Source organism: Zootermopsis nevadensis, unplaced genomic scaffold (assembly GCF_977971745.1).
Source record: "Zootermopsis nevadensis isolate Lab colony 2312 unplaced genomic scaffold, Znev_1.0 Znev_ptg000061l, whole genome shotgun sequence".
Classification (NCBI taxonomy): Eukaryota; Metazoa; Arthropoda; class Insecta; order Blattodea; family Termopsidae; genus Zootermopsis; species Zootermopsis nevadensis.
In genome coordinates, this window is record NW_028259192.1 from 18,049,561 (window position 1) to 18,074,824 (window position 25,264).

Below are 25,264 nucleotides of genomic sequence, written 5' to 3' on the forward strand. Positions count from 1 at the left end.
GATGCTTATAAACCATAAGGCTTGCACCGTCACAAAGGTTTGTAATGATTGATTGAGGATAAACCTCTCTTCTTCGTCATAAAACCTTTTATTGGGGTTGGCTGACAACAAACCTCTCCGTCTGTCCTCCACAATTTCCTCGTGTATTCTTCATTCTGCTTGACATAATTATTTCTTAACTCACTGTTCCTTATATAGGTCAGTGTAAAGGCCTAATTTTTTTAATTTTCTTTCGCGCACTTCAGTCCATTTCCTTTGCTTATTTATTTTTCCTTTTAAACATTTCCTCTCTTCGTTCTTAAAGTTCGAACAGATTGCGATTTAAGACGCTTCGTCGTATGTTGTTATCTTTACTGATATTTATGCGCATTTGTAGCTAAAAGTTTCAGTAATACGCCTGTTAGCTTCACCATATCTGACTGCCTGGTTTTCCATACGTCGGTCTGTCTGTCTATCTGAATGCCTGTCTACCCACACGCAACAACTCTTTAAGAGCTGAACTTATGTTAATTAAATTTCGCATCGGACAGGTTTTAACTAAAATCTATCACTCAAGTTTTGGTTAAAGTCGGGAAATAATAACTGCCTTTTTATATGAAGACGTTTTTGCGCGCTCGGAAATGAATGTATGGGGAATCCCCAGGCTAAACAAGACAGAGATGTTACGCTATAAATACGTACTTCCTTCATCTGATGTTCTATTGCACTATTTTCTCCGAAGAAATAGTCTTGTGTTAATATGCTCGTACTGATTTACACTTAATACTTTACGCGTAAAATATTTCAAGTGGAGATCACTGCAATACAAATATTATCTATTCAAATACAATATCAGTACTCAACTTGTCTGTTTATATATATTTTACTAATAATAATATTCTACTCCCTGTAAAAGTAAAGTTTGTCCCACTATACGCCATGTAGGCGTTTGGGGTGAGTGGAGGTATAGCTCCTCTCTTCCTTGACCTCGGCACTAGATGGGGGTGAGTGGTCAGCATCACGCCCCGGCCGGTTTTACCCCCGGGAAAGGACCCCCGGTACCCATATGAAATATATTCCTGCGTCTGTATCAATTCTAAAATATTCTTTTCTTCATATGCTTGGCCTTCAAGTCGATATAAGCCTATTAGCTCGTTTGTACCAGCAGTAATTAATTGAAAGGAGTAAGACCTACAAAGGGAAAACAAATGAATGGATAGGAGCGTCAGTTAGGAGACGACTTTTAAGTTCTGAGACCTGGACGAAGATACCGCGACAAACCTTAAGAATAGGGACTTTGCTGTGAAAAGGGAGAAGGAGAAGTCGTGGGGAATTCTGGGCGTCTAGAACATTGATCGTTGACACATCGATTCACATGAGAGCGGGCCTAGGCCTGCATGGGAGTGTGTCGTGCTGCAATTTTTCACTGCCAGATCCGATTTCACTCTGTGCTTCGTGGCGAATATCGGAATGTAGCGACTGCCTTAAGATCCGTCCTCTTTCCCCTGCTGGAAGTGAAACCGGGAATAAACGACGTCGTATCGTTCCAACTGAGCTTGGGTGTAAATATCCGGAGAGAGTTCCAAGTTATAGGACAATTACGCAGTTAAAGACTCGAAAACGAGGTCACTGCTGAACCCTATCCTGAGGCATCTGAATCCATTCCACATCCACAAAAGTCGTTTCTCTCAGATTTATTTCATTATTATCCCATCTACGCTCCCTTTTTTCAGGCTTCCAAACCGAAACTTTATAAGCATATCTTATTTCCCCATGCGTTTTATATCCTACCCATCCATCTTAATTTCGTCTTCGTAATGATATTTGGTAAGAGTATCAAATCTCATGGCACATCTGTCCTAGAAACTTCGTAGTCTGATTTCTTGGTTCTTGGGCCCGGAACCAATTTTAAGTCGCTTTTAGGCCCACACGGACTATAGCCTTAGCAATAGGCAAGCGGACTTACTATTAGATGAGAACAGTAAAAAATGTGACTGATTTGGAACAAAGATTTCTCTCCAGCCATCGTATCCAGCAAGTTGAACCTGCAGTTTCTGATTGGAAGTAATTTGTTAAAATTCTACGTCAGAACGTTTCCTGATTAGCCTCTTACATTTTACCAAGAAGTAGATAAGACGCGTCTCTGTCTCATATTACGTCCATCTTGACCAGGTCTGCGTGGGACACCTCTCGACTGTTTACCGCCACTTGTGACGTGGGAGGAATGTCACTAGGCCTACGAAACATTAGACCAGAAGATTTGATTGACTTTTATATTTAAGTGTGGATTGATGAGTTCATTCTGAATGCGACTAAGTCAACCAAAAATTCAAATTCCTCTCACTCCGTATTTTGGAGATACGCGACGAGTGGACTCGTTCCTGGTCCTGCGCGTAGGCGTACGAACTGAACCACGGGCAGGACAGCACAGCGGTTGGACACAATACCAATGTATTATCCGTACTGAAATGAAGTTTTTGGTAAAATGCCTCATTCCTATAGTTTATCTTCGTTGTGGTGGATGGTAAACAACTTCTTTTATTGTTGCAGTTTTTATTTCATCCTTTGTCGTTTAATTCTGTTCTTTTTCGGGAAGCTGATAGTCCCTTAGCTGGTCAAGAGATTTCTCGTCCTTTATGGACTCACAAGTTTCATTTACGTGTTTGAAGGAACACGCCGCTTGAGCCTATCTTGAGCCAGTTGGTTCCAGTCCCATTTACAACCGTCTTCTATAAGCTCCGTTGTAATATTATCTCGGATCTCCCTAGCAGCCTCTTCCTTTCTTAGGCTTCACTCTCATCTGCTCCACGTTCCTTGCTTTAGCTACTTCCTGCTCCTTTGTTGCGCTGCTGAGTGGGAACTCCCGCAGCTGCCGACCGCGGGCTTGTCGCGCTAATGGCCCGGAATGGGGATGTCATGTCACAATTTGTTTATTGAGAACTGATCCACATCGATTGGTGACGTCAGAGCATACCTGCTGAATCTTCAAATTTCTGGCAACGAATATGAAAACCCACAGCCGTGATTGGTGTTTGATAATTATTACGCCTGCTTCAACATAGCCTTTATTGCAGTTTAGAAACGCGAGAATTTGCTGATATCACGACAGTTGTGCGCGTCTGGCTGACAGATCTAGGCGATCAATTTGACATGTAAACTGTTCACAAGCTGTTGGTTCACGTGGTTCTCAGTTCTTGAATTAGTCCTGTCTCATACTGGCCATCTAAATAACTAAATAGATGTCATTTTAGGTTCTCACAGCGGAAAAGATGTCGATGTTCTTTGTCTTTTGGGTTGTAACGCCATAAGGGCTTGTAGGCAGATACTAGCGTTTCGGAGGAACATACTGTCTCCATATTTAGAGCTGAAGTGACCTGTATAAGATGACGCGGTTTGTTGTGTTACAAGCTAATATTCCATATTTCCCAGATACCTCGTCCTTCATAACTTGAGATATTTTTAATAATTTTATGATGTGAGCATTTGTTCCTTGCTGACTGAAAGATAACGTTTCAGAAATGATCGAGTCTGTCTGTAGTAATCGAAAGACAGAGGTATAACAGCTTCGTTTGATAAGGTATCATTTACAGGCGTCTGGGATTTCAACTCTTCAATATTAGCATGTCTTATACAAAGTTTCCTCGAACCAATTTCCAAAGACTTCACTTGACAGTGCTGCCATCTCTACTCGAGATGAAGTGTCTGTGGTGTGCCGCCGGTTGAAACACTTGAGGCCTTTTAAGCTTAACATCACTTACGTTTTATCGATCTGAAGCCAGATTGAGTTGCTTACAGCGACAGCTTCTCATCCTCCAATCTCGTGGTGGGGAGGTACAGGAAAGGAAGTTAGGCGACAACCAGAAGCAACAGTGGTGTGCAGAGATCATTGGCTACGTAGGTCGATGTTACAGGCATTTATATACTCACGTCGTTAAGTAAACAATAAATAAATTAAATAGGGTTAAATTTGAGGAGTGGATTGAAAAAAAGGGCAAGTAAAAATGATTTTTCGTCTTCTACTTCTTATTCTTCTCATAAAGACAACACTTTTGTGCCTTTGAAAAACTCCTGTCCTCAATTCAAAAAGCTGTTTGGGTTTAAATTTGTTTTTAAAACCGTTGTTTGTACTATTTACAATAGAAGAGTACCCACAGTGTTGCTGCTGAGAAATTCGACAAATGCTTATATTTTTAAATCAGTTTTCTCTACCCAAAAGCACGATCATTAGGCAAGTATCCTTGAATGTCATAGAAAAAATTATCCTTAATCCCAGTTTCTTCAGTAAGACTCGAACACAGGACAGTTTCGGGTTTATGGATCTACTTCCTGTAATCTCAACACCAATACGAAAAATTTTGGTCCTGGCACCATTTTTATATTGTGCTCAGTTTCCGAGCTACAGAATCCATCTTAATTAGAAATCTATTAGTTGAGTAGTTAGTCCTGTAGGTCGTTGTCAATGTTTCGAGGATTTTGCTACCTCCATCTTTAGGTTAGAAATGGGAGAAGCGTGTTTTACCACCAACAAGATTACACAGCGTCACAACCCAGAAAACCGTAATCCGAAATCTAACTTTCATAAAAATTTCAAGTTTATGCGACTGCTTTCATTTTGCAATTGTTATACTAGACGAAAACACGGAATTCTAAATAAATACCACCTAGAAACAGAATGACCCCACTTAATGGTACCTGCACCTTGTCGTGGTACCTCAGAGACCCCAAGAGCTACTGGTAGGGCCTCCCTAGGGGGAGAGGTCGGACTAAGACAGGTACCCTGGTCCTCCAGGTTGGGGGTTGGTCACAAGGCTAACAACCTTGCACCATAAAAAGGAAGATGTTGCGAAACCTCAATCAAAGCCTCGGACAGACGGACCTAACAGAGGACCGAATGGAAGAGGAGAATTGAGGAGGCCATGGACCGATCATGGACCGGAGAGCCGTAGAAGAAGAAGAAGAAACAGAATGGTAAAATACGTTGTTAGAACCTGGGAAAATGTTTGTCATCTTAGTTGGCTTGATGCAGGTACATTATATTTCGGTAAATATTAAAGACTTGCAAAATTTTCGGCGACTGAAAGTTCTTGTAGTACCACAATTCCGAGCCATCGCATTCAAGATTATGAAACGTTAGCCGTGCATTCTGTGAGGGAAGGAAATTTATATAAAGCAAAACAAAACAGGCGTCAGCAGACTCTGTTAAACAAAATGAAATGAAACAAAACATTTATTTTCTTGTTCATGTACACTCACAATCCCGCTGTACAAAACTATGTAGTAGTAATATCATTAATCACGTCGCAATTAGGTCCCACTTATTAAGAGATGACGACGAGCAAAGCTCCATCGCTGCGTATTCACCGGACACAGCCTTCTGTGCAGTCAAACAGGTGCCAGCCGCCATGTTGTACACAGGCGTCTCATTCTGAAACGGGTCACGCAATTGTTTCTTCTACCATCCTCTTACGTTACTACAATAAGCGTTTGAGGCATTCACTGTATTTACTTCCCTTATTTTGCGAATAATCTCAGAATTCTATGATATTTTCAATTAGAGCTAATTGTAAATGTTTATTGTATTACTCACGCTGCCTTTGTGTTTCCACTCTTGGTCGCCACCCATCTCATGACACTTTCCCAACTTTGGGAATTTTTCTGATGCGTCCAGACATAGCAATGTTGCCAATATAAGCTCGCTTCGATCAGTCTCGAACCAGATCTGTAAATATAAAAATAATCTAAGAATTGATTAACTGAGGATTTCTGTCTTCTGGGTTGTTGCGCTGCGTAGTCTGGTCGATGTTAACCAACGTTTCAGAGGTCATACTGCCTCCGTCATCAGGGCCCAGCGCAACAACCCAGAGGACGGAAATCTTCATACTCACCGCAGTGAAAACCTCAAATCTTACAAGAAGACTTTGTTCCATTCATATTAACATTAACAACCAATAATTTTAAAATTAATATGTATATAAATATTGATAAGCAGAACAACATTAATATCACAGCAGCAGGAACATTTCTGAAATATTAATTTAACAACTGAACACTTTGGGTACCGTAAGTGTAAAGTTCCTGTTTAAATTAAGGTAGTTCAGTTACTGAAATTATGTCTGTATCGTTCAGAAAATTGAAGGCTATCAATTCCAGGTTCGTAGAAAGTTTGACCTTTTGTTGGCAGTTTCTGACATATCAAAGGATTAAAGATGATGATATTCTCTCACCTGGTTTTTCATGCGCATGCAGCTTTTTAGTATGAGTAAAGAGCCCTTCGTCTTGACGTCTTTCTCCGATGTGAGACACAGGGATGTGTTGCTCAGACGAAGCTGAAACAAGGATCATGAACTCTATCAGAATACTAAAGACTAATAATCAGGTAAATCGTTGCGTGGAACATCTGAAATCACGTGTCTGACAGTTTAAATAAGGATAGAAAATAGGGCATTTCAATATGCAGTGAAAGACCACGTCTCACTTATGTCCCACATCATAAATGACTGACATATAGACATTTTACTAAATGATAATGATGATAATGCATGTTCTTGTCCATTCAGTCATCTTTATCTCATATTCTGGATATACCAACTAGCACACCTTTATTGTTTTAACCTTGTAACTGCTAAATATTTACTCCTATTTCCACTAACCTGAAATTGAGAGATATAGTTGCGCCGACGTGAGTGCCACGGTTGGTACTTTTGCGGTTCCAGAGCCTCCCATTTCTTCTTGAGCCGCTGTTCATTATCTGTTGGCAGCGTGAGTTCAGGATACACATTGTCCAGATACCACTTGAATGAATGACACTTCAATCTCTCTCGTAGCCGCTTCCGTTCGCCGATATCACCGTACGGCATATTTCTAGCGTCGGGTCGTAATTTAAGAAAGTAGTCCTGCAGTCAATAAATTTCCACAGTCTGGATTTTACTATTGGAATAAGTGACATCATAACTGAATACCGAACAACCACAAATTAAAACATGAAATAAACGGATTATAACTTTTTATTCAGGTGACATACAGGGAAATGAACAGTGACCCAGAATCCAAGTTTCTGTTCACAGGTGCTCAATGTAGATTCCACAGGTTAAGCAGCAAATGCCCATCTGAATGTAATCTTTGCTAATATAGATTCTGTCCGACGGCTCCCTTAAGGACTTTGGCAGGGGAGGAACATAAACACTGTTCCCTTGACCCTCTTAAGGCATATTCCGGCCCTTCGTCTGGCATTGCAAGGGTACCCAGAGACATGGCAAGGTCCGGTCATTGTATGCCATGGCCACCTGAGAGTCGGGCAACGGGTGAGTTTCATCCCCGGCTAATAGCCAACGGAGGAAGTTCCGAGGATTATTTCCTCGGTAGGCTAGGGGTCACCACGCCCAAATAGTGGGAAGTTCGCATAATCTGAAAAGAGAAGCGCGCCTAGGACTAGCCACAGAAATGAAAACTGGAAGGTGTACATCAGGTAACTGTGGCAACCCATCAGCCATCCCCGCTGTTGGCATCAAGAAAAGGTAACTCTGCAGTTATATTGTGTCAGAGCACCATCCTCCTGGAACTGAATGTCTGCTACCTCAGTGTCTCTTTGCAGCTGGGATATAACAAATTCTTCCAGCACGTCTAGATATGAGATTCCGGCCGCCATTTTTTTAGCGAAGTAGAATGGTCCATAAAATGAGCATCTATGACTGAAGACTTGATTGTTGTGCCACTGTTGCGGAGATATTCATTTTCCAATATGTGACCTAAATTAACATTTATGAGCCGTATAAACTGTACTTTAATTTGAGGTTATGGTGCATCATTTATCCATTATGTATCCTTCTGAAATTTAACTCTTACTCTGAATGAAGAACCAATGAAATTGAATATACTGCATTTTAAGACAATTCACAGAAGATATGTAATCTATTATATATAACCAACCGCAGTGTACAAATTCTTCTTAGAAAAGATCACAGTTACTCATGCAGTCAAGAAATTTCTTGCTTTTATGGAGACCAAAAGTTCACATACATCAATAATTGGGCCCAATCCTGAACCAGCTGAATCCAGTCTCTCATCGTTGTATAGTCTGAGCTACCGAAAAAAGCATTGCTAAATAAACCATAAATAAATAAATCCATTCTATTCAGTTAACCGTACCTTATACTCATCCATCCAAACATTTGCAACTCGTAAGGAGTTTCTGGTCATTGTATCTTCCCCCATCGGTGAACCATATGGACGTCGACGTCTGAATACATGGCCCACACGCGAGCATGGAATCAATTCCAATTTTCCACCACACATCCAGACCTCCAAACATGATAATAAAAAATATACAATTAAATGATACATATATAAAAAATGTCAAGTACATTTTCTGCAGTGACTGAACTACATTTACCAAAACAATGCATTTACAACCCATCAAATATATTCATATATTTTATCCAGCCTGTACTATGTAACTCTCCCTGTAATCTTTAACTGAAAAACAAGAAAATAAAATTAAAAAAATAATTACTGCAAATGAAAAAAACCCTGTTTTTTACAAATATTTTATTGTTAGATATGCAAAAGAAAAATTGTCTTTGGCACAGTTCTGTGTTATTCATATTCAGCAGTAAAATAAATATGTTCCAACATATTACAACTTGCTTTTACAGGTACCTCAGCTTTATTCAACCATAATTTAACACCAGCATATAAAATAAATTGATTTAGACCAATAATTTATATTGCATGTATGTACATTTATATTATTTTAACAAAAGTGAAATCACTATAATTTGCCAATATAATGATCCTCACCCTGAATGATAATTCAAGATTCTCTCCTCCCCAGATATTCATTCCTGAGTCATATTCTCCAATTTCATCAAAGTATGATTTGTCAATAGCAAACAGTCCACCGGCCATAGTAGGAGTCCTGTAACAGCAGAATAACTTGTAAGGAAAAGTTGAACCTCAAAATGCGTGGAATATTATTCTATATAATGTACCGTAATAGGGTTACAATATTATTTTAATGCATTTAATTATTACCTGTGATTCCTGTTTGAAACATTTCTCACCCCAATGAGTATTTAACAAGTATATTTTAAAACTGTGTGTAGACATTCATAAAGTGGTCATTATCATTTCTAGTTTTGACTAAAGTGGGAATTGATTAACATATTTTAGTAAAACAACCCAACATTAAAGCCCGTCAAAATAAATCAAGTGATTCTTGAATTCACATATGCAGATAGACATGGACATCCCTTTGTGCAAAAATGCATAACAGAACTCTGAAGTCAAACAGTTCCAAATCCCAAAACAACATATACAATAAATGTAAGAGACAATCGTGACAAAAACACTTAGAGACCTGATAGGCTTCACAAAGTCTTCTTCAATGGCCAGTGTTCCTACAGGAAGATTTTCCCACTTGAAGTGGAGTCCCCAGTTGAATCCACCACGCACAAGGGGTGATGAACTGTAATCGAATGTGTCCGAGTTGATAATGTCGATAATAGGCACGGAAACAGTAGATCGAGACGCTGCAATTCTTGCCAGAAGGGGCTGGAGCCAATCACAGTTCACTTCTATGTGGCTGTCCAGGAATACCAATACCTGCAATTTCAGTACCTCAAGTAGACAGGAAATACTTGCTCTCAGAATGTGCAGATACAAGGTCCTGTCGAATGAAATGGTCATCTAGTAACTTTAAGAATTGGCTTCCATAGGTAACTCGACCTGAGCTGCAAGATGGCTTTTGAAACAATAATTAACTAATACAATCACAGACTTTATTTATAACTAATGAACTAACTCTGTGAAGCAGAGTCCTTGAGAAGTTTATCAAGAAATTTCCTGTCTTTTGTGGAACCAAAGGCTCATTGCTGTGCTGACAAAAGCCACCACCAGTCCCTATCCTGAGCAGATAAATCCAGTACACATCCACTTTAATATTAGCCTCTCGTCTATACTCAGTCTTCCAAGCGGTCTCTTCTCTTCAGTTGTTTCAAAGCAGTCAATAAACTTTGCCATATTTTCAAATAACTTATTAGGATTTTAATATAATCATAGACAAAAAAATTAGTGTTGGTGTATGTTTCATCTGTCATATGGTTCCCTAGCATGCAGATCTGTTGGTTTGTGTGAATGTGATGATATCATGAAATTATTGATCATGTATAGGTTAAGGAAGGTCACAGAATTATAAGCACGTCATGAAAACAGAGATAAGGCTTTGGAATGAATTACTTCATAGTTTAAATTGTAAAAGAGTAACTAATCAAAACATGAATATAATTACTGAGTTCAGGAAACTTAGTTTTTTTCAGGATTTTAAATAATGATATTTCACCAAGCGCTGGAAATGGAATCTGTTCCTCTGTCTGCATATTTATATCCTGTACTCTGACCATTCTGTATAAATTTGGAAAATAATGCACACCATTTCAGACTACTTAGGACCTGTTTTCAAGGGAATAAATCCCTCCTATACCACTGGTATACTATGCACATAACTCAAAATACTTGTTTGAGAAAAATTTAAAAATTCCAAAATAGTGGCATAAAAATTATCACATAATTTTTGTCTGGTTTACTAAATGCTCTGTCCTACAAGTTAGAGTTTCACAAGGAAATTAGATTTAAGGATCACTTCTGGGATGTTTTGTGAGATAGCTGATACAGGATCATCGTGAATACAAATAGATTATTGTTTTCTCACAAGGAGATGGCATAAATTTTGTTATTAGTATCTCAGTGTTATTATATTCATCTAGAGTGACAACAGTTATAACAAAAGTCCAAAAATGTTTCATTAGGAATAATGATTAACTTTTTTTCAACCATTTTGAAATTTTACATCCAGATTGTTTAACTGACCAAACCAGTAGCTTTCTTGGCACCAAACATGCGAGCACGGATCAGTCCTTCTCTGCGAGTTGTTGCATGAAGTGTAACCTTCAGTGTGAAGTTAGCTGCTATGTAGGCTTCTAGTGAGGAACGCAATCCATCTGCGAAGGCCAGAGATACACCGGCAACAAAAGTAAGACAATATGGTTGTAAGAAGTCGACAGAGTAAGAATCCAAGGAATACACTGGATGTTAAGAGATTAGCAAAATCTCATTCTTGAGATTATAAATATAAATTAAGCATCCATGTACCCGGATTCATATATGTATTTTAGGCTCTTTTCATAGCCTAACCCTTATCACAGAAGAATAGGGGATTTAAACCCCACAAGTTAATGGTTTTGTGATATACTACAGTGATGCTCGGCAAGCTGAACCACATACAAGCCATGATGCACTGCTAATGAAGGTTATAAGAAGGATTACAAGAGAAGAAGATGAAAAATTCGTACTTAAAACAGCAACAGGAATTGTAACAGTTCCTGGTGTCCCTAGAAAGTGAAAAAGAGTTTGCAAGTAAAAACAAGAATTAAGCATCATAAAATTTAGGAAAAAGCCAAAAAATAATAAGGAACAATGGTAATAGAAAGAGAATCTGAAAAAAATAATTTATGGATCTGTAGTGGATACTTAATATCTTCAACAGATTTAAGAAGAGAGAGAATTTTTAAGAATCACATCATTTAGAGTAAACAGTAATAAGTGTGAGATCACACAAAAATGGTAAAGCAATAAACACTAAAAATGCAATATACCAACAGGCAACTTTACTTATTTCACAGAAGATGCTATTTCAGAACTCTGTGTTACCTACCAATGTCACTATTGTCATCAACCAAGATGATCTCATGCAGGAGGCTGTCAGGTGTGCGGTCTACGATGCTGTGTATTGTCCGCAGTAGAGTGTCGTAGTCTTCATTGTAGAAACAAATCACCACACTCACAGATGGCAACTGAGAAGGGTATTTTTGCTTCTTACACCTGCAGACATAAGCAAATTTAGTATCCCTATATTTCATTGCCAGCATCATAATAAAACCACAAAATGGTTAACTACCAACCTCAAGTGTCTGCTAATGTTAGAATTCATTAATGATGCTGATGTGGTTCAATTTGTCAAATTTTATCAATGTAGGTTCCTGTCACTAGAGTACACTGTGAAATATTAAGGCTGGCACAGGAACCTAGCTTTCTCTTCATTCTTTGTGTCAATCAGTAGTTGAACATAGTATTTGACATCTATATGTGGCACTGTCTTACGTGAAACTAACCCTTTGGCATGCCATTATTATCCACTCTGTCTTGAAGTTATCAGACCAGTCATTTTAAATATCCCTTTTGTATTATGTTTTAGTACATTACACACAGCAGGAGATACTTAATTTTACAATGTTCTACTACATTAAGTATGTCAAAGAATGAAAAAGGATCTTAAAGAAACTTTTTGTAAGAATATAAAATGGATTGAACTGGCTCAACAGAGGATTGCTTGAACTTCTATGATGACAGTGATGATCCTTTTTGTTCTGCGACAATACAGAACTTGTTACAGAACTGAATAACTGCTTAGAAAAATCCATTATTATGCGGGGTTATGTTGGATACTTACAGATGATGGCGGGTGTCAGGAATATCCCGATGGTAGCTCAACTTGTGGCTCACCAGAACATTAAATGCGTGCACTTTGTATCCTTCACTTCTCAAAACCTGATCTTCTGCTGTCTTGATCATCCCCACTTCATTTATGTCAGGCTTCAGTGTCTTGGGCTGTAGTTTGTTAATTAGATCATTACTGTTTTTGTACCCATTCCAGTAGTAAGCATTTTTCAATGAATGAGCACTCTTACCCTCTGCCCTTGATTGTAATGGAATAATGACATCATTAATTACAGTGTTATATAATTTGGGATTATATTTCTTAGAGGAAGAAGATTTAAGGAAAAATGCATCTGACGTAATTGCTTCTTGGTTTTGAAGATCAGAGTCTATAAAGTTCTCACTATTGTCTGGTGTATGAACATTGATGAAGGGGGCCTTGCTGGTGGTGGCAAGCTTTGTTGAGGAATCTTGAGTGATGACTGAGTATAGGTAGAGGATTACAGCCCAAGTGATGGATGCAAACACAATGCCCAGAAGAAATGAGTTGTAACGTGTCACCATTGCCATGCCCATGCGACATCACCAGCATCTACCTGAACACAAAAGACAATAATTAATGTGTGGGTTCATACTGTCTATATCTTAGACATTATTGAACATATATGACTATGAGTAAAACACATGCATTTGCATATCATAGGTAACTTTAACAGGAGTGACTCAATGTGCTTTCAGAAACATATCTAAAACGCTTCTTCTTAGTTTACTTTATGATGGCAAAGTCATGAAGGTAAACAAGGTGATTATGAATGAAGAACAAATTAGGGTGTGGAAGGAATTGATTATGATCTATTTCAAGATACTATCTAGTATTTCCTGGTGTAAATAGCAAAAACAATGACAGCTTTAGTCAGGATTCAGTCTCTGGGACAAGATTTAATCCAGAACCTGTGGATAATAGAATATGCATTTTAACCATGGTACCTAATTTGGCACTGAAAAATAGTGATATATGTAAACAATATTTCTTTATCTATCTGATTTTAAGGCATTCTTCTCACAGTGTTAAAACATATACCTTACTGGCAGGCATGTAATACCTTTCCATGCAGCCAATTACTGCATATTCAATTTGTGAACACTTATTTTGTAGCCTTTAATGCTCTGTGGATATTTGTACAAGATTTTATAAACCAACTTTCAGAAATGCAGATCCTGCTCAAACCATACTAACGTGCTTAAAGCCTTTATGTATAACTGAATACAGACAACATTTATGGTTACTAGGCCAAACTAGATCATTATAATGACTACATTTGCCTTCAAAACACTATTGATAATATGCCTGTCATTTATGTAATGTTTCATAACTTAAATATAGTAATAGCAATAATAAAGTGATGGGTGTGTAGGCCATTCAACTTTAAACACCCACAAATTAACTTACACAAGTCACACAACAAATTTTGTTACAGAATTTAAATTATTAAAGGATATACGATATTTATTAAAGGGGAGGCATGACTGGCTAATACCCTACTTTAACAAAGATCAGCAATATAATGGAATTTTGAGTTCAAATATTACTTTTTATTTAATGCAGTGCAGGTATTTTAATTGTATTGCAGTTACATCAAGTATTTTCAGTGTAACCAATACGGTAATATAGGTTAGGTTTGCAAGGAGATTTCACGAAGTCGAATATAGATGTCAATGTACTTTCGGAAGCGAAAAGCTTGGAAGTTGCAATCTCTTTGGTGACAATTATGAAACAAATGAAGTGTCCAGTGACTATTTGACATAATGACTGTCGCTTGCTAAAAAATATTTTGAAAATATATACCCAGATAAATACATTTGTTTACGTTTAATTACAGATTAGACATTTAAATACAAATTTCCGCCTTACCACCAATTTAGCAAAAATACTCACTTGTTTCACACGCAATACATTTCCGCCATCTGTTCTCAGTTATTGCCAACTTATCTACTCTGAAAAAGTTATTCAGACCAGTATCAAGCGTGAATTCCCCTACGCGGAAAATTTTATTTTTGAAGTATAATGTAGATAATGTCATAACACATTAGTGACAAGAATTACAAAGAACCAGGGCTGTGGTCATGCTATATCTGCGCCTCTGTGCTCCAAGTTTTAGGGTGCCGCCCAGACACTGCTTGTAAAGACAGTGATACCAACACTGGCGGCGTAGCGCATAGACAAGTCTCATCCCCTAAAATGTACACAAGCTGCAATCTGCGTCCCTCCAGAAACTTAGAAAGTGGGCTGTATACCAGTGGTACTCGCGGCACACTTAGAATATTCTTTTTTTTTCACACGAAAAGCAGAATAGAGAAATAAGATTTATAAGATTACGCCAATTTTATGTAATTTTTCGCTGACACGGTTTCTTGTCATAAATCTGTCCGTTTTTAGGGGCAATACTTGTAATAATTCTTTTCTACGACGTAAATTGTTTCCAACACAGGGCACTGGACACAACACAACTTAACAGAGTCCTTACGAATTTATATACGGTAAAGACTGGGCCGAGGTACCTTCATAGCCATTATTACAACACCACTACCAGCAGTAACTGCCACTACTATTGAGGTGTAAACCGGGTGAGGTGTGTCGGTCGCACTGTCTGGTTCGTCAGCTTCGACATTCCGGGTCAGTAGCACACTTTGCCAACAGTATAGGAGACTAGATGAGCCCCAAGAGCTCATTGGTCCTGCTTTCTAAGAAAATTAAAATTAATACCGAGGAAAAATGAATACAGAAAGGTGTCATTCATTTTGGTCGTCGCGCGTTGGACTGTTGCTTTCGTTTTCGATCGAATTCCCTTTATGAGCCATCATCCCCGCGTGCCAGGACACACCACGTTCGATTCTTGACTACGTCATTTATTAGCGACGACGTGCGACGGTGGAGAGGAATGGTGGCCGAAGGGGGGAAGGATGCTGAGCATCCGAACAGAGTCGGCGCAATGCGACAATAAGTTTTGCAACATCGCAGCTTTCTCCGTCTTCAGTCTGTGTTCATCCGCCTGCCAATAGAAACTACACCTCAGCTCAGGTATGTGCTCTTCTCAAGACACTCCCGGCGGCAATCATTCATGTAGCATGGCTTGATTCTATAACGATGACGTCACGCCAGAAGGGCGAATGAACAAAATTTCTGATTTACGGGAGGCTTAATTATTACGCTGTTTTTTTAATTTTTGTTAATTTTATATTATAACTTTTTATAGGGCCACAACATTGCGCCCTTCTGGCATTATATAATTCCTGCTGTTTTATGTTGTTAAACCAAATATTATAGATCATGCAAATATGCCCTTCTGGCATGATATCCTTGATATGATTTGTCTGATTGCATCCAAGCACGGCACATTAATGTGTTGTAACTATGGTTACAATTGTGTAAGCACGATTCTTAGACCGCTGACACACGTAATGTTTAAGAGATTGCTGAAAAGTATTTTGGCAATAAACATGTTATCTCCGTCTTCAGGTTCCTACACAGTTGGGCCCACTAGATAGAGCTAATCCCTATCTCCGAAACGTCGTTTTACGTTTTATATTTTACTAGACGATGGATAATATCCAAGGAAATTTTTATTCAAATGTTAACGTTCGAATAAATAGAAACATATATTTTCCGAATCCAGATTTAACAGGAAGGTTATTTAGGTAGCGAAATCATATTTCAGATGTTTGTAATTGTATTTTCAAGAAAATCTAATTACTTTGTAGGCCTGTAATGTTTTATGTACGCACGATTGAACCGTGACATATTTTCTGATTCTTCTTAGCCGAGACCGAGTCTTTGTGTGATTACGTCTTAGTTACATGTTAGTTAATGAATGCCATAAATCGTAGGTATGTTGATAGTATAAACACAATTATTACTTCATCATATAGCCTGCGTATAACTCTAGACTATTCGGATTTGTTCGTCCTCAATTTAAAAATAAACAAAATCTATTTAGTGAAAAACAAAGACGATTGTTAGGGTTACTGTTAAAAGTTGAAGATTGCTGTCTTCTGGGTTGTTGCGCCGTGCAATCTGGTAGATGTTCATTAACGTTTCAGAGGTCCATGCTGACTCCATCATCAGGGCGATGCTCACGGCGGAACAACTCTACAGACTGTCCGCCGTGAAAATCTCAAATCCTCCTGCTTGAAAGTTGCAATTAGTCTAAGTTACGCCAGCAGCTTAATTGTAGGAACACTAATGTTATGTAATACAGAGTAGTTTACAGAACTTACACTGAGGTTTCCTGAAATGACTAGCAAATTACGTATCTCCAAAGGGGTTTCTTACGAAGAAACTATGTGGCCTACCAGAAAATTAATAGATGTTCTATTATTTCCTCGTTTCTAAACAGGAAGCTTTTGAAAAAGTTTATATACACAACATTGTTTACGTTAGCGAAGTCTGGCGCAGTAGGGCTTTATGCAAAAATTGGCATTCATGCTGCTATTTTAGTACGAGTCTACGGAACCGAAATCCGATGCTTAATAATGGACAGATATGCTACGACAAACTGACAGTCACAGTCGATTAGTCTGTATCAATTTCTTATAACTTTTATTAATTCTATTACAATAAATCTCAATAATTATAATTGATTCACAAATCTGGAGAATGCCAATAAATTAGTGCGAAATATTAGCCACGAGCTTTTGTAAAGGGATTTAGTTCTGTCCATTCATTATTTCTTCTTCGTCACACTTAATTTAATCGTTTAATCGTTAACGTTTGGTAATAAAAAATAAGTAATTTCGTTAAAACTTTATCGCCTGCTATAACTTAGTAATTCCTTTCTGCAGCACCACATAATCCTTCCAATAACTTGATCCTTTGTAATGACACAGAAAGGACTGACGACGATGTTGTTCTGGGTAGTAATGCCATGTGTACTCGTAGGTAGACACCAAAGTTTCGGTAATCATACTGCCTCCATCTTCAGGGCTGAAGCTTCAGAAGAACAATATGTCATCTTCACTGTCGCGAGAACTTACAATATAAAATACAATAAGGATATTTGTATACTGTGCTGTCGGCAGGGAACGGACTTTCACTAAGCGTGATCACTGCTTCCGTTGCCGCGTTACCTAGATCTGGCGGCACAGCGAAGTAATGCCCTTACTCTGTAACGTTCTCATGAGTATGATACAGACATTACAGAAGGACTGCCAGATAGTTATTTTTAGATTGTTTTGTTGAAAAGAGTATTTCAGTTGTTCGCGAAGCAGAATACTTGTGAACCTATCAGTAGCACAGCTAGTCATAATGAATGTATGGTTCAGCCATTACAAACATGGCGACGATGAAGAACCTTGATGTTCTATCCTGTATATTTAGTGAAGACAGACTCTGCACTTATGTAAGTTTAATACCCTGAATCATTTCCAAAAACAAATCAAGCCAACATATGAGTTAAGTTATACATTAAAATGTTAGATTATAAAATTATATTACCTAAATTTATGATTAACAACGTAGATTTGTAGTATAGAACCTGTACAATTTTGTATGAGTTCTATTTATAACTCCTTGTTCTTTTCTTAAGCTTATTGTACAAGCAATAATCTTCTCTCGTGCAAAGTAAGCAGTATTTTTTTTTGCAAATGGCTGTACTAGTAGTATTAATACTGCTAGACATACAAGCATTAGTTTTCTTTTAAATATGGCTGTACAGGCAGCTCTGATTACGCAAGGCTACATGAACAATAACTCAAAGTCGTACAGGTGGGGAAGGTGCGTTGAAGCAGGTTTGCTCCTGCTTCTGTAGGTCATTCATTGTCGCGCAGGCGGTGAGAGACAGCACGATGAAACTGTTCGAAGAGATGCCGGTACCTCCATTACTTTACGAATAAAACAAACTTTCACTATGAGGGGAAGATCAGTTAAAATTAAGATGACTATCTTCTCGGATATTGCGCCTTGTAGTCTGGTAGAAGTTTACCGACGTTTCTGGGATGCTTTGCTGCATTCATACTTAAAATTAGGTTTAAAATATCAGTGTTTGTAGATATAGACTAGATTAATATGCTCAGAATAGGGACCAGTTAGAGGCTTTTGTCAGTATGGTAATGAACCGTAGCGAGAATTTTTTGACTAGCTGAGCGACTATTAGCTTCCGAAGAATGACTCAACTGTATGGAATTAGTTCCAGGAATTAAACTGAGGCAGAAAGTGTAAGTTTCATACTGAGAAGTCGAGAGTAAATCAGTAAGGTTAAACGAGATTGGGGAAGCAGCTTGTAGAAATGTGAAGGCTCCTGACAAGAAATTTGGAAACAGATCAACACCGAGAAGTACGTCCTTACAAAATGTTGGCGGTACAGGGAAATACCACATCCAGTGAATGGTGCTGATGTAGATGGAATTAATTGCCTTGCAAAGGGAATTAATCTGACGTATGATATTAATTGTAGCTTTCATCTGTAGTTATCTGTGAAAACATAACAAAGTCTCAAGAAATTCTGGAAATAAATAAAAGGTTAAATATAAAAAATAAAAGTTGGTATAAGTAATAAGAGAAGTCAGTGCACCCGATGATCATAGACATTTCGACAAATAATCTTCTTTAATGTTGAAATAATGATCTGAGGAATTAATAACCAGATTACAAGATATTTAAGTAATATATGAAATAACTACGTGTTTTGTGTCCAATAAAATGCAATTTAAAATGGCGTAACAGTTTATTCATTTTTGGACAGCTGTTCTAACAGTTTCAACTCATTTTGTATTTTAAAACAACAACAATATTTTCGAGTTGTTCTGAAAAGGATTGCCTCAAAATATATTCCATCTTGGTACAATATTACTTGATTTAGAGCATTACAAATTAGGGCCCCACTCATTTTTCTTTGCCTAAAGAAATTCTAGTCATAAAATTTTCCAGTTACTGTTTGTGTCCTTTAAAATGTTACTTTCGTGATTCATATGTTTTTAAAACAAACGAATCTTTTTCTCGTTTTGAACACTACGGAGCGAACGATTTTATAATACAGCACAATTATTACTTCCTCATACTGAAAATATTTTACTGCACGGTGTAAATCTTGCACAGAACTGTAGGCACGTACTGTAATCTTGTTCTCGCCTGTACAGAAACACACCGGGCCAGAACGGACTGCATTTCGATCAATAACGAGAGCAGGCCCGCCCAAACCTGGGCGAGGATGGGGAAGACCATGGCTGCCTTCCTTCCCAGTCCCTGCCACAAAGCGTGTTTAGCTTAGCGGCACATAATTTCACTCCAGTGAACCTTTAAAGTTCAATGCATTTGGTGAGAGGTTCCTACATTTCGTTTTCCTTCGCGAAATTTCAAATTTCCACTGCGACGATTAAGATAACTTTTCTGGGATTTTGTACCGCGTAGTCTGATAGATTTTAACCGCCATCTCAGATGAGCTTAATCCCTCCATGATAACCAAAATGATAGAAGAAGTAAGCTCCTCTGAAACGTCGTGATGAGGGAGGAAGTGAGCTGCTCTTAAACGTCCCAGAAGACAGACATTTTACTTTCCTTATTTCTTTGTCTATTCTCTCCTTCCTTCGTTTCAGCTTGATTTATGTATTCCAATTTTCTGTTTTTCTTAATATCTTTAATTGTTTTATATATTTTTTCTTTGTCTTAATTTTCACTCTCTCCGCCCGATTAACTAAGGAACCAGCTATCAAATTAACCGGTACAGGATATTTTGTAATCACTTTATTGTCTTTCTGTCGTTTAAGAAGATCCTGATGTTATGGAACCCGACGGTTCATTAGATGTAGATGTTTACCAACGTTTCAGAGGTTGTTTCTGCCTCCATCATCAGGGCGACGAGTTGTGCCAGACTACACGGTGCTTCAACCTAGTAGACAGCCAGTTTCGTACTCAAAAGCAATGCCACAACGTTGTTTTAAGCACTTTTTAACCATTCTTTATTATATGTTATGCCTAAAATAAAACAACATTTTGATAAAACATATATGCGGAATTATTGAACACTGAAATTTGTAGTACATATTGTTACCATGAAGCTATAAAGAATGAAGTACTTGTACCCCTTTCAAAGAAAGTTTGCACGCGCTTTGGGCTATTTACAGCGAACTGTACAGCCGACCGTGCAGATGTCTGGCCGCAATCTCCGTCCGTCTTCCAGTTGTATTAATATTGTGATGCAGCATGGTTCTTATCTTATCTGTGCTTTGAACATGACTTTGCTTCAGTTGTTTAATGTTATCTGATTACTTTAGTGCGGTCTGCAATCAATCAGCTGCTCTGTCTGACGCCCAAAGCTTTATCAAACTCATAATCTTAATAAACAGGAAATGCTGACGCATAACATCGGTTGTAAGCCTTTGGCACGCGTTACACGCGGCTTGCCATACGTAATTGTTTCACAAGTTACTAAAGATGGTAATTACTAAGAGTGCATATCGGATAAACAGATGTACGCAGTGTATATATCTCGACTTTACCCACTATTGTTATCCATGATCAAGTTTGGCTCTTTCCAATGGCCCCAGCTGAACAGGTTTTGTGGTTGCACCTGATGATGGAAGTAAAGCCAACTTCCGAAACGTCATGTATTTTGTTGTTTTGCAAAAGTTTGTTAAAGTGGAACCGCGTTTGCTTTTGCACTGGACTATTCGTTTGGAATAGTTTGTCATTTTTATACAGAGGGTGTTTTAAAAAAGCTCACAGTTCATGACGTGAGCCGTTTGTTAGCAGTTCTGAGCGATGAGGAGTGGAAGTGGCGAGACGGCCCAGGAGGGTCCGGTGCCCCCAGACCCCCTCCAGCAGCTGGCATTGGCAGCGGCCGTCATGTGCCGACCCAAGAGACTCAAGTTCCTACCCATCCCTGAGGATTTTCCACTGTTGTTCAGCAGCCCGACAGATTCGGATCACAACGAAGAAGAGGAGGACGAGGAGGTGTCTGCCGCCCTCAACAGCACCCCGGACACGGACAACAGCAACGAGGTAAGACGCTTACAGCGTTGCGGCGACAAATTCTGAACTCAGTCAGGGACGTATATAAATGTGTCAGAATCTCATAGGTAAATTCCCCGCTTTTACAGCAAGTTCGGTAATATGTTATGAGAAGGTGCGTTATATTGAACTGGCTCAACGTAAGGTATGAAAGTTAGTGGACGAAATATCTTCTAGCTTGGCAGCTTCGAATGTCTTCATGGGCAGGATAACCATTTTCGGCTGAGGACTGTACCATGGCGTTGTTAGTTATGTCTGGAAATTCACCGGTCGACAACTACAAAGCCATTTCTGATTCACCGAGCCACGTTCTGAAAAGAGACGGCATATAAACTTCTCTCTTTAGTAATAATTGTTTTTACCTTGCAGATTTATTACATGCCTGCAAATAAGAACGTTTAAGGCGGATCTACTTGCGTTCCCGTCAAAGTATTTTTTGTTTTTACAGGAGAGGCGGAGTCAAAATGCTTGCGTCATATCTCAAAAATATCTTGACAAACATTTAGTTTTTATGTGGGTACTAAATAGTTTACAAAACTCTGAATACCTCAGAAGACTGTGGGTGTGAAATAATGTGCGATAGAAGCCAGCCATAATTCCGCGTTACAGTTGAAACACGTGTAGTCTTTTGTTTAAACCGTTCATCATGGTTTCTTTTGGTTATAACAAGCCACTTCAAGACACCCCTTTCTGTTCTTATGGATTTGTTGTTGTTGTTGTGGTTAACGGTTCTCATTCCATGTATGAATTATGTTGATCCGGAATTTCGTCTCAGACGTTGAAATTCTTAATATGGTTTTCCTCAGTTCTTCCCCAAGTAAGCAGCCCACGAAATCAGCGTTGTTAAGCTCGTCGTGAGCATAAGCTTCAGCTAGCTGGCTGGAGGTGGCTAACGGTGCATTTCATCTGATCTTTTCTCCTGTGTTCCAGCGTATGTAGTACCACTGAATCACGAAATTAAGACAAAGGACTTTTTTTTATTTTCAACCTGTTAGCCTGGTTAACACGGTTAACATGAACTTTCCTCCCTTGATATGAATGTACTCTGAAGTCGTTTTGTAATTGATGTTGACCTTAATGTATTACGCGCAAAAACCTTTTCATTGGCATTTAAGTTTCAAGTTCTGAACCAGTAACTGTCTTGTACACACTTCCTCAGTAATAACATCGTTGAACTAACTTTTGTGCGCGTAGAAATATGGGAACCAGTTTGCGGTGTCGTGCGTGGGTTGTGTGGTGACCATGACATCCACAATGACGTATGAAGTTTCTTCTGCTTGTTTTTTTCCCGCGGCCTGGTAGTAAGTGTCCTCCGCTTACTTGTTCAATTACACTGCCCAACAAAACATAACTGAACTAACGATTTTGTCAATACGCCGAAGACTGAGTACAGCTGACATTTCCCTATACAGCGTGTTCAGTACTGGCGCAGCTTGGAAGTGGTTACATTTTACGCTTCGGGAAAGGTTGAAGTGGTAGTTGGTCACACTTCTGGCTACCAATATTCTTTCGTCAAAACACCGACAGAAGAGAAGGCCACTTTGAATAAAAGGAAATGGCTATGAAGAGAAATTTAGACCTGCAATGTATTGAACGTTTTGACAGTGACTGAAAACATTATTCATGTTTTAAGTAATATATAACTTGTAATTAAGAAGTTAAATACTGTTGTTACGACCTGTTTCCACAGTATTATTGACGACATTGACAGATGCATAATCAATTTGCAGAATAATCTCAAGAATTCGCTAAACGTTTTGTAAGTCTTGAATCTCGATTTCGACTCGCAGAAGTTGCCCAGTAGATCCCGTATGTTCAATGTACTGTGCAGCCGTGACGTAACACATATTTATTGTACACTGTTCAATATAATTGAATGTTTTTGGTATGAGGAGTAACAGATAAAGATGTGTCTTAATGGGTAGAACTGGCAATAGGTAATACGCGATATCACATCCCTTGTACGCACACTCATTTTCAACAACTGCATGCATCAAATATTGTGTTGCTCTAGTCTGTAGGTTAATATGAGGAATTTTCGGACCAAATATCTACCCTGTCTTTCTTCTTTTTCTCATTAAATAATTTGCAAAAAAAATTGTCCCTAATAAAGTATATAAAAAGTGTCAGTCCCATGTTCTAGAGATTATCTTGGTTATAATTTTGAGGAACCAAAGAAAACCAAGCCAATAAAAACCCGAACTTCAAAGGCGTGTTTACAGAAGGACTGAATAAAATTCTGAAACCAGAATACGGCACTCTTGGTTTCGGAATTTAATCGGTTGACCAACGCGCGCTTGGCACAGCTGTTTCCGTGTCGTTACAGGATGCTACAACACTTCGTTATTCATTTCGCTACATTCGCTATATATCGATCTGTCCAACACATATATACTTTTTTGTGTTTGTATACTGATCTTTGTTGCTTCGGGCCAGTAGCAGAGCGCTGCCAATAAGTCTTTGTACTATCGTTTCTAAATACGTTGGTCTCTAGAGCTATTCTTAGTTAATTTCTGGCACCTGAAGCCTCCTCACGGAGGCAGCTGTTCCGGAATAAAGTCGATGTTCAAATGTTCCATTGAAGATAAATGTAACCTTTAAAAATATTAATCTTCAGAAGAAATAACAAGTGGAGGGGCTGCTTATTCCCCAGTATGAAGGTGTTTGTGAATATTGGAAGAAAAGGGAAATAAAGTGACAGAATCCTAAAATAATTGCACAGTGGTGAGCTTTATAATTTTTACTCTTTTCCGTATATTGTATGGCGATCAAGTCAAAGAGGATGGGATGGGCGAAGCGTGTAGAGCGCATGGGTGAGATGCAAAATATGTACAAAATTTTGGTTGAAAAATCTAAAAGGAAAAGGTTAATCGGAAGATCTGAGAATAGAAGGATGTATAATATTATGACTTCCCTTGTGGTCCGGTAAGCCGTGAATAGTTGCCACGGAAATCAGAAAAGAATGTGTATAGACATTGATTTTAAATAGAACTCACTCTAAGGTTAGCTTAAAGAGAAATTTGTTTCTTTTTATTAAACATTAAATGTAAAACGTTTTGGAAGTTCCGGGCAGAAACGTAAAGGAGAATAGATGATCTTTGACCGATTTTTGAAACAGGAAGCAGGTGGGAGATTTACGTAGTAACGTAAGGTCATCAGATATCACGTTATTGCAGTTTCATGGTACCAGCATTTATCTTATTCTTTAGATCAGCAGCTTCTTAGTTTATTTAATAGCCTTGTTTCAACTACATACGTCAAATAGTTGATGTAACACTTTAGTGTTATCATGAATGATTAGGAGCTCCGAATTTAGGAGGCGGACGTCGCGTATTTAAAGACTCTGTGCCGAAATTTATCTGTGTGCTTTTAAGAAAATGAAGAGAAACCTACTTGACGTTCGAACCGTTTATCCCCGATACTGCAATACTGTGAGGTGTACATTTCTTATGCAAACCAGGTTACGAAGGCTGTACACCACCTACATAATGAGTAACCTCATAATTTGCACTCGTCGTCCAATATTATTAATTTAATTTAATTTAATTGAGAAGGATGTGATGTGGGACATTCTCAGACATGGGAAAGATGAGAGACGCATACCAAATGAGGAAAATCTGAAGGAAAGGTATCATTGGGAGACTTGATTGTCGGTTAGAGAGTGATATTAAACGTTATCTCAGAGATGCAAAGTGTGACGTGATGAACTTGATTGAACTAGGTAGGCCTATATGCCTTTGTGAGCGCTCTAATGATCTTTCCAGTATCATAACACGCGAATTCTTAACCGGCCAA

The 25,264-nt window shown here is 38.4% G+C and overlaps 1 protein-coding gene across 4 annotated transcripts; it reads right to left on the bottom strand.

The window, feature by feature from the left end:
• Nucleotides 1–5,188: 5,188 nt before the first annotated feature.
• On the bottom strand, nucleotides 5,189–15,371 carry Pgant35A (polypeptide N-acetylgalactosaminyltransferase 35A). 4 transcript variants are annotated; one of them, XM_022067750.2, is made up of 11 exons: nucleotides 15,028–15,371; nucleotides 12,482–13,064; nucleotides 11,687–11,853; nucleotides 10,843–10,973; nucleotides 9,335–9,579; nucleotides 8,776–8,893; nucleotides 8,125–8,277; nucleotides 6,630–6,872; nucleotides 6,204–6,305; nucleotides 5,567–5,698; nucleotides 5,189–5,404 (listed from the first exon to the last, which is right to left on the bottom strand). In XM_022067750.2, the coding sequence occupies exons 2-11, from the start codon at nucleotides 13,042–13,044 to the stop codon at nucleotides 5,273–5,275; spliced, it is 1,986 nt and encodes a 661-aa protein (XP_021923442.2). In that variant the 5' UTR covers nucleotides 13,045–13,064; nucleotides 15,028–15,371; the 3' UTR covers nucleotides 5,189–5,272. The 4 variants fall into 4 exon arrangements, with proteins under 4 accessions (XP_021923442.2, XP_021923358.2, XP_021923527.2 ...); XM_022067666.2 differs by lacking the exon at nucleotides 15,028–15,371 and adding an exon at nucleotides 14,405–14,558; XM_022067835.2 differs by lacking the exon at nucleotides 15,028–15,371 and adding an exon at nucleotides 14,381–14,460.
• Nucleotides 15,372–25,264: the final 9,893 nt, after the last annotated feature.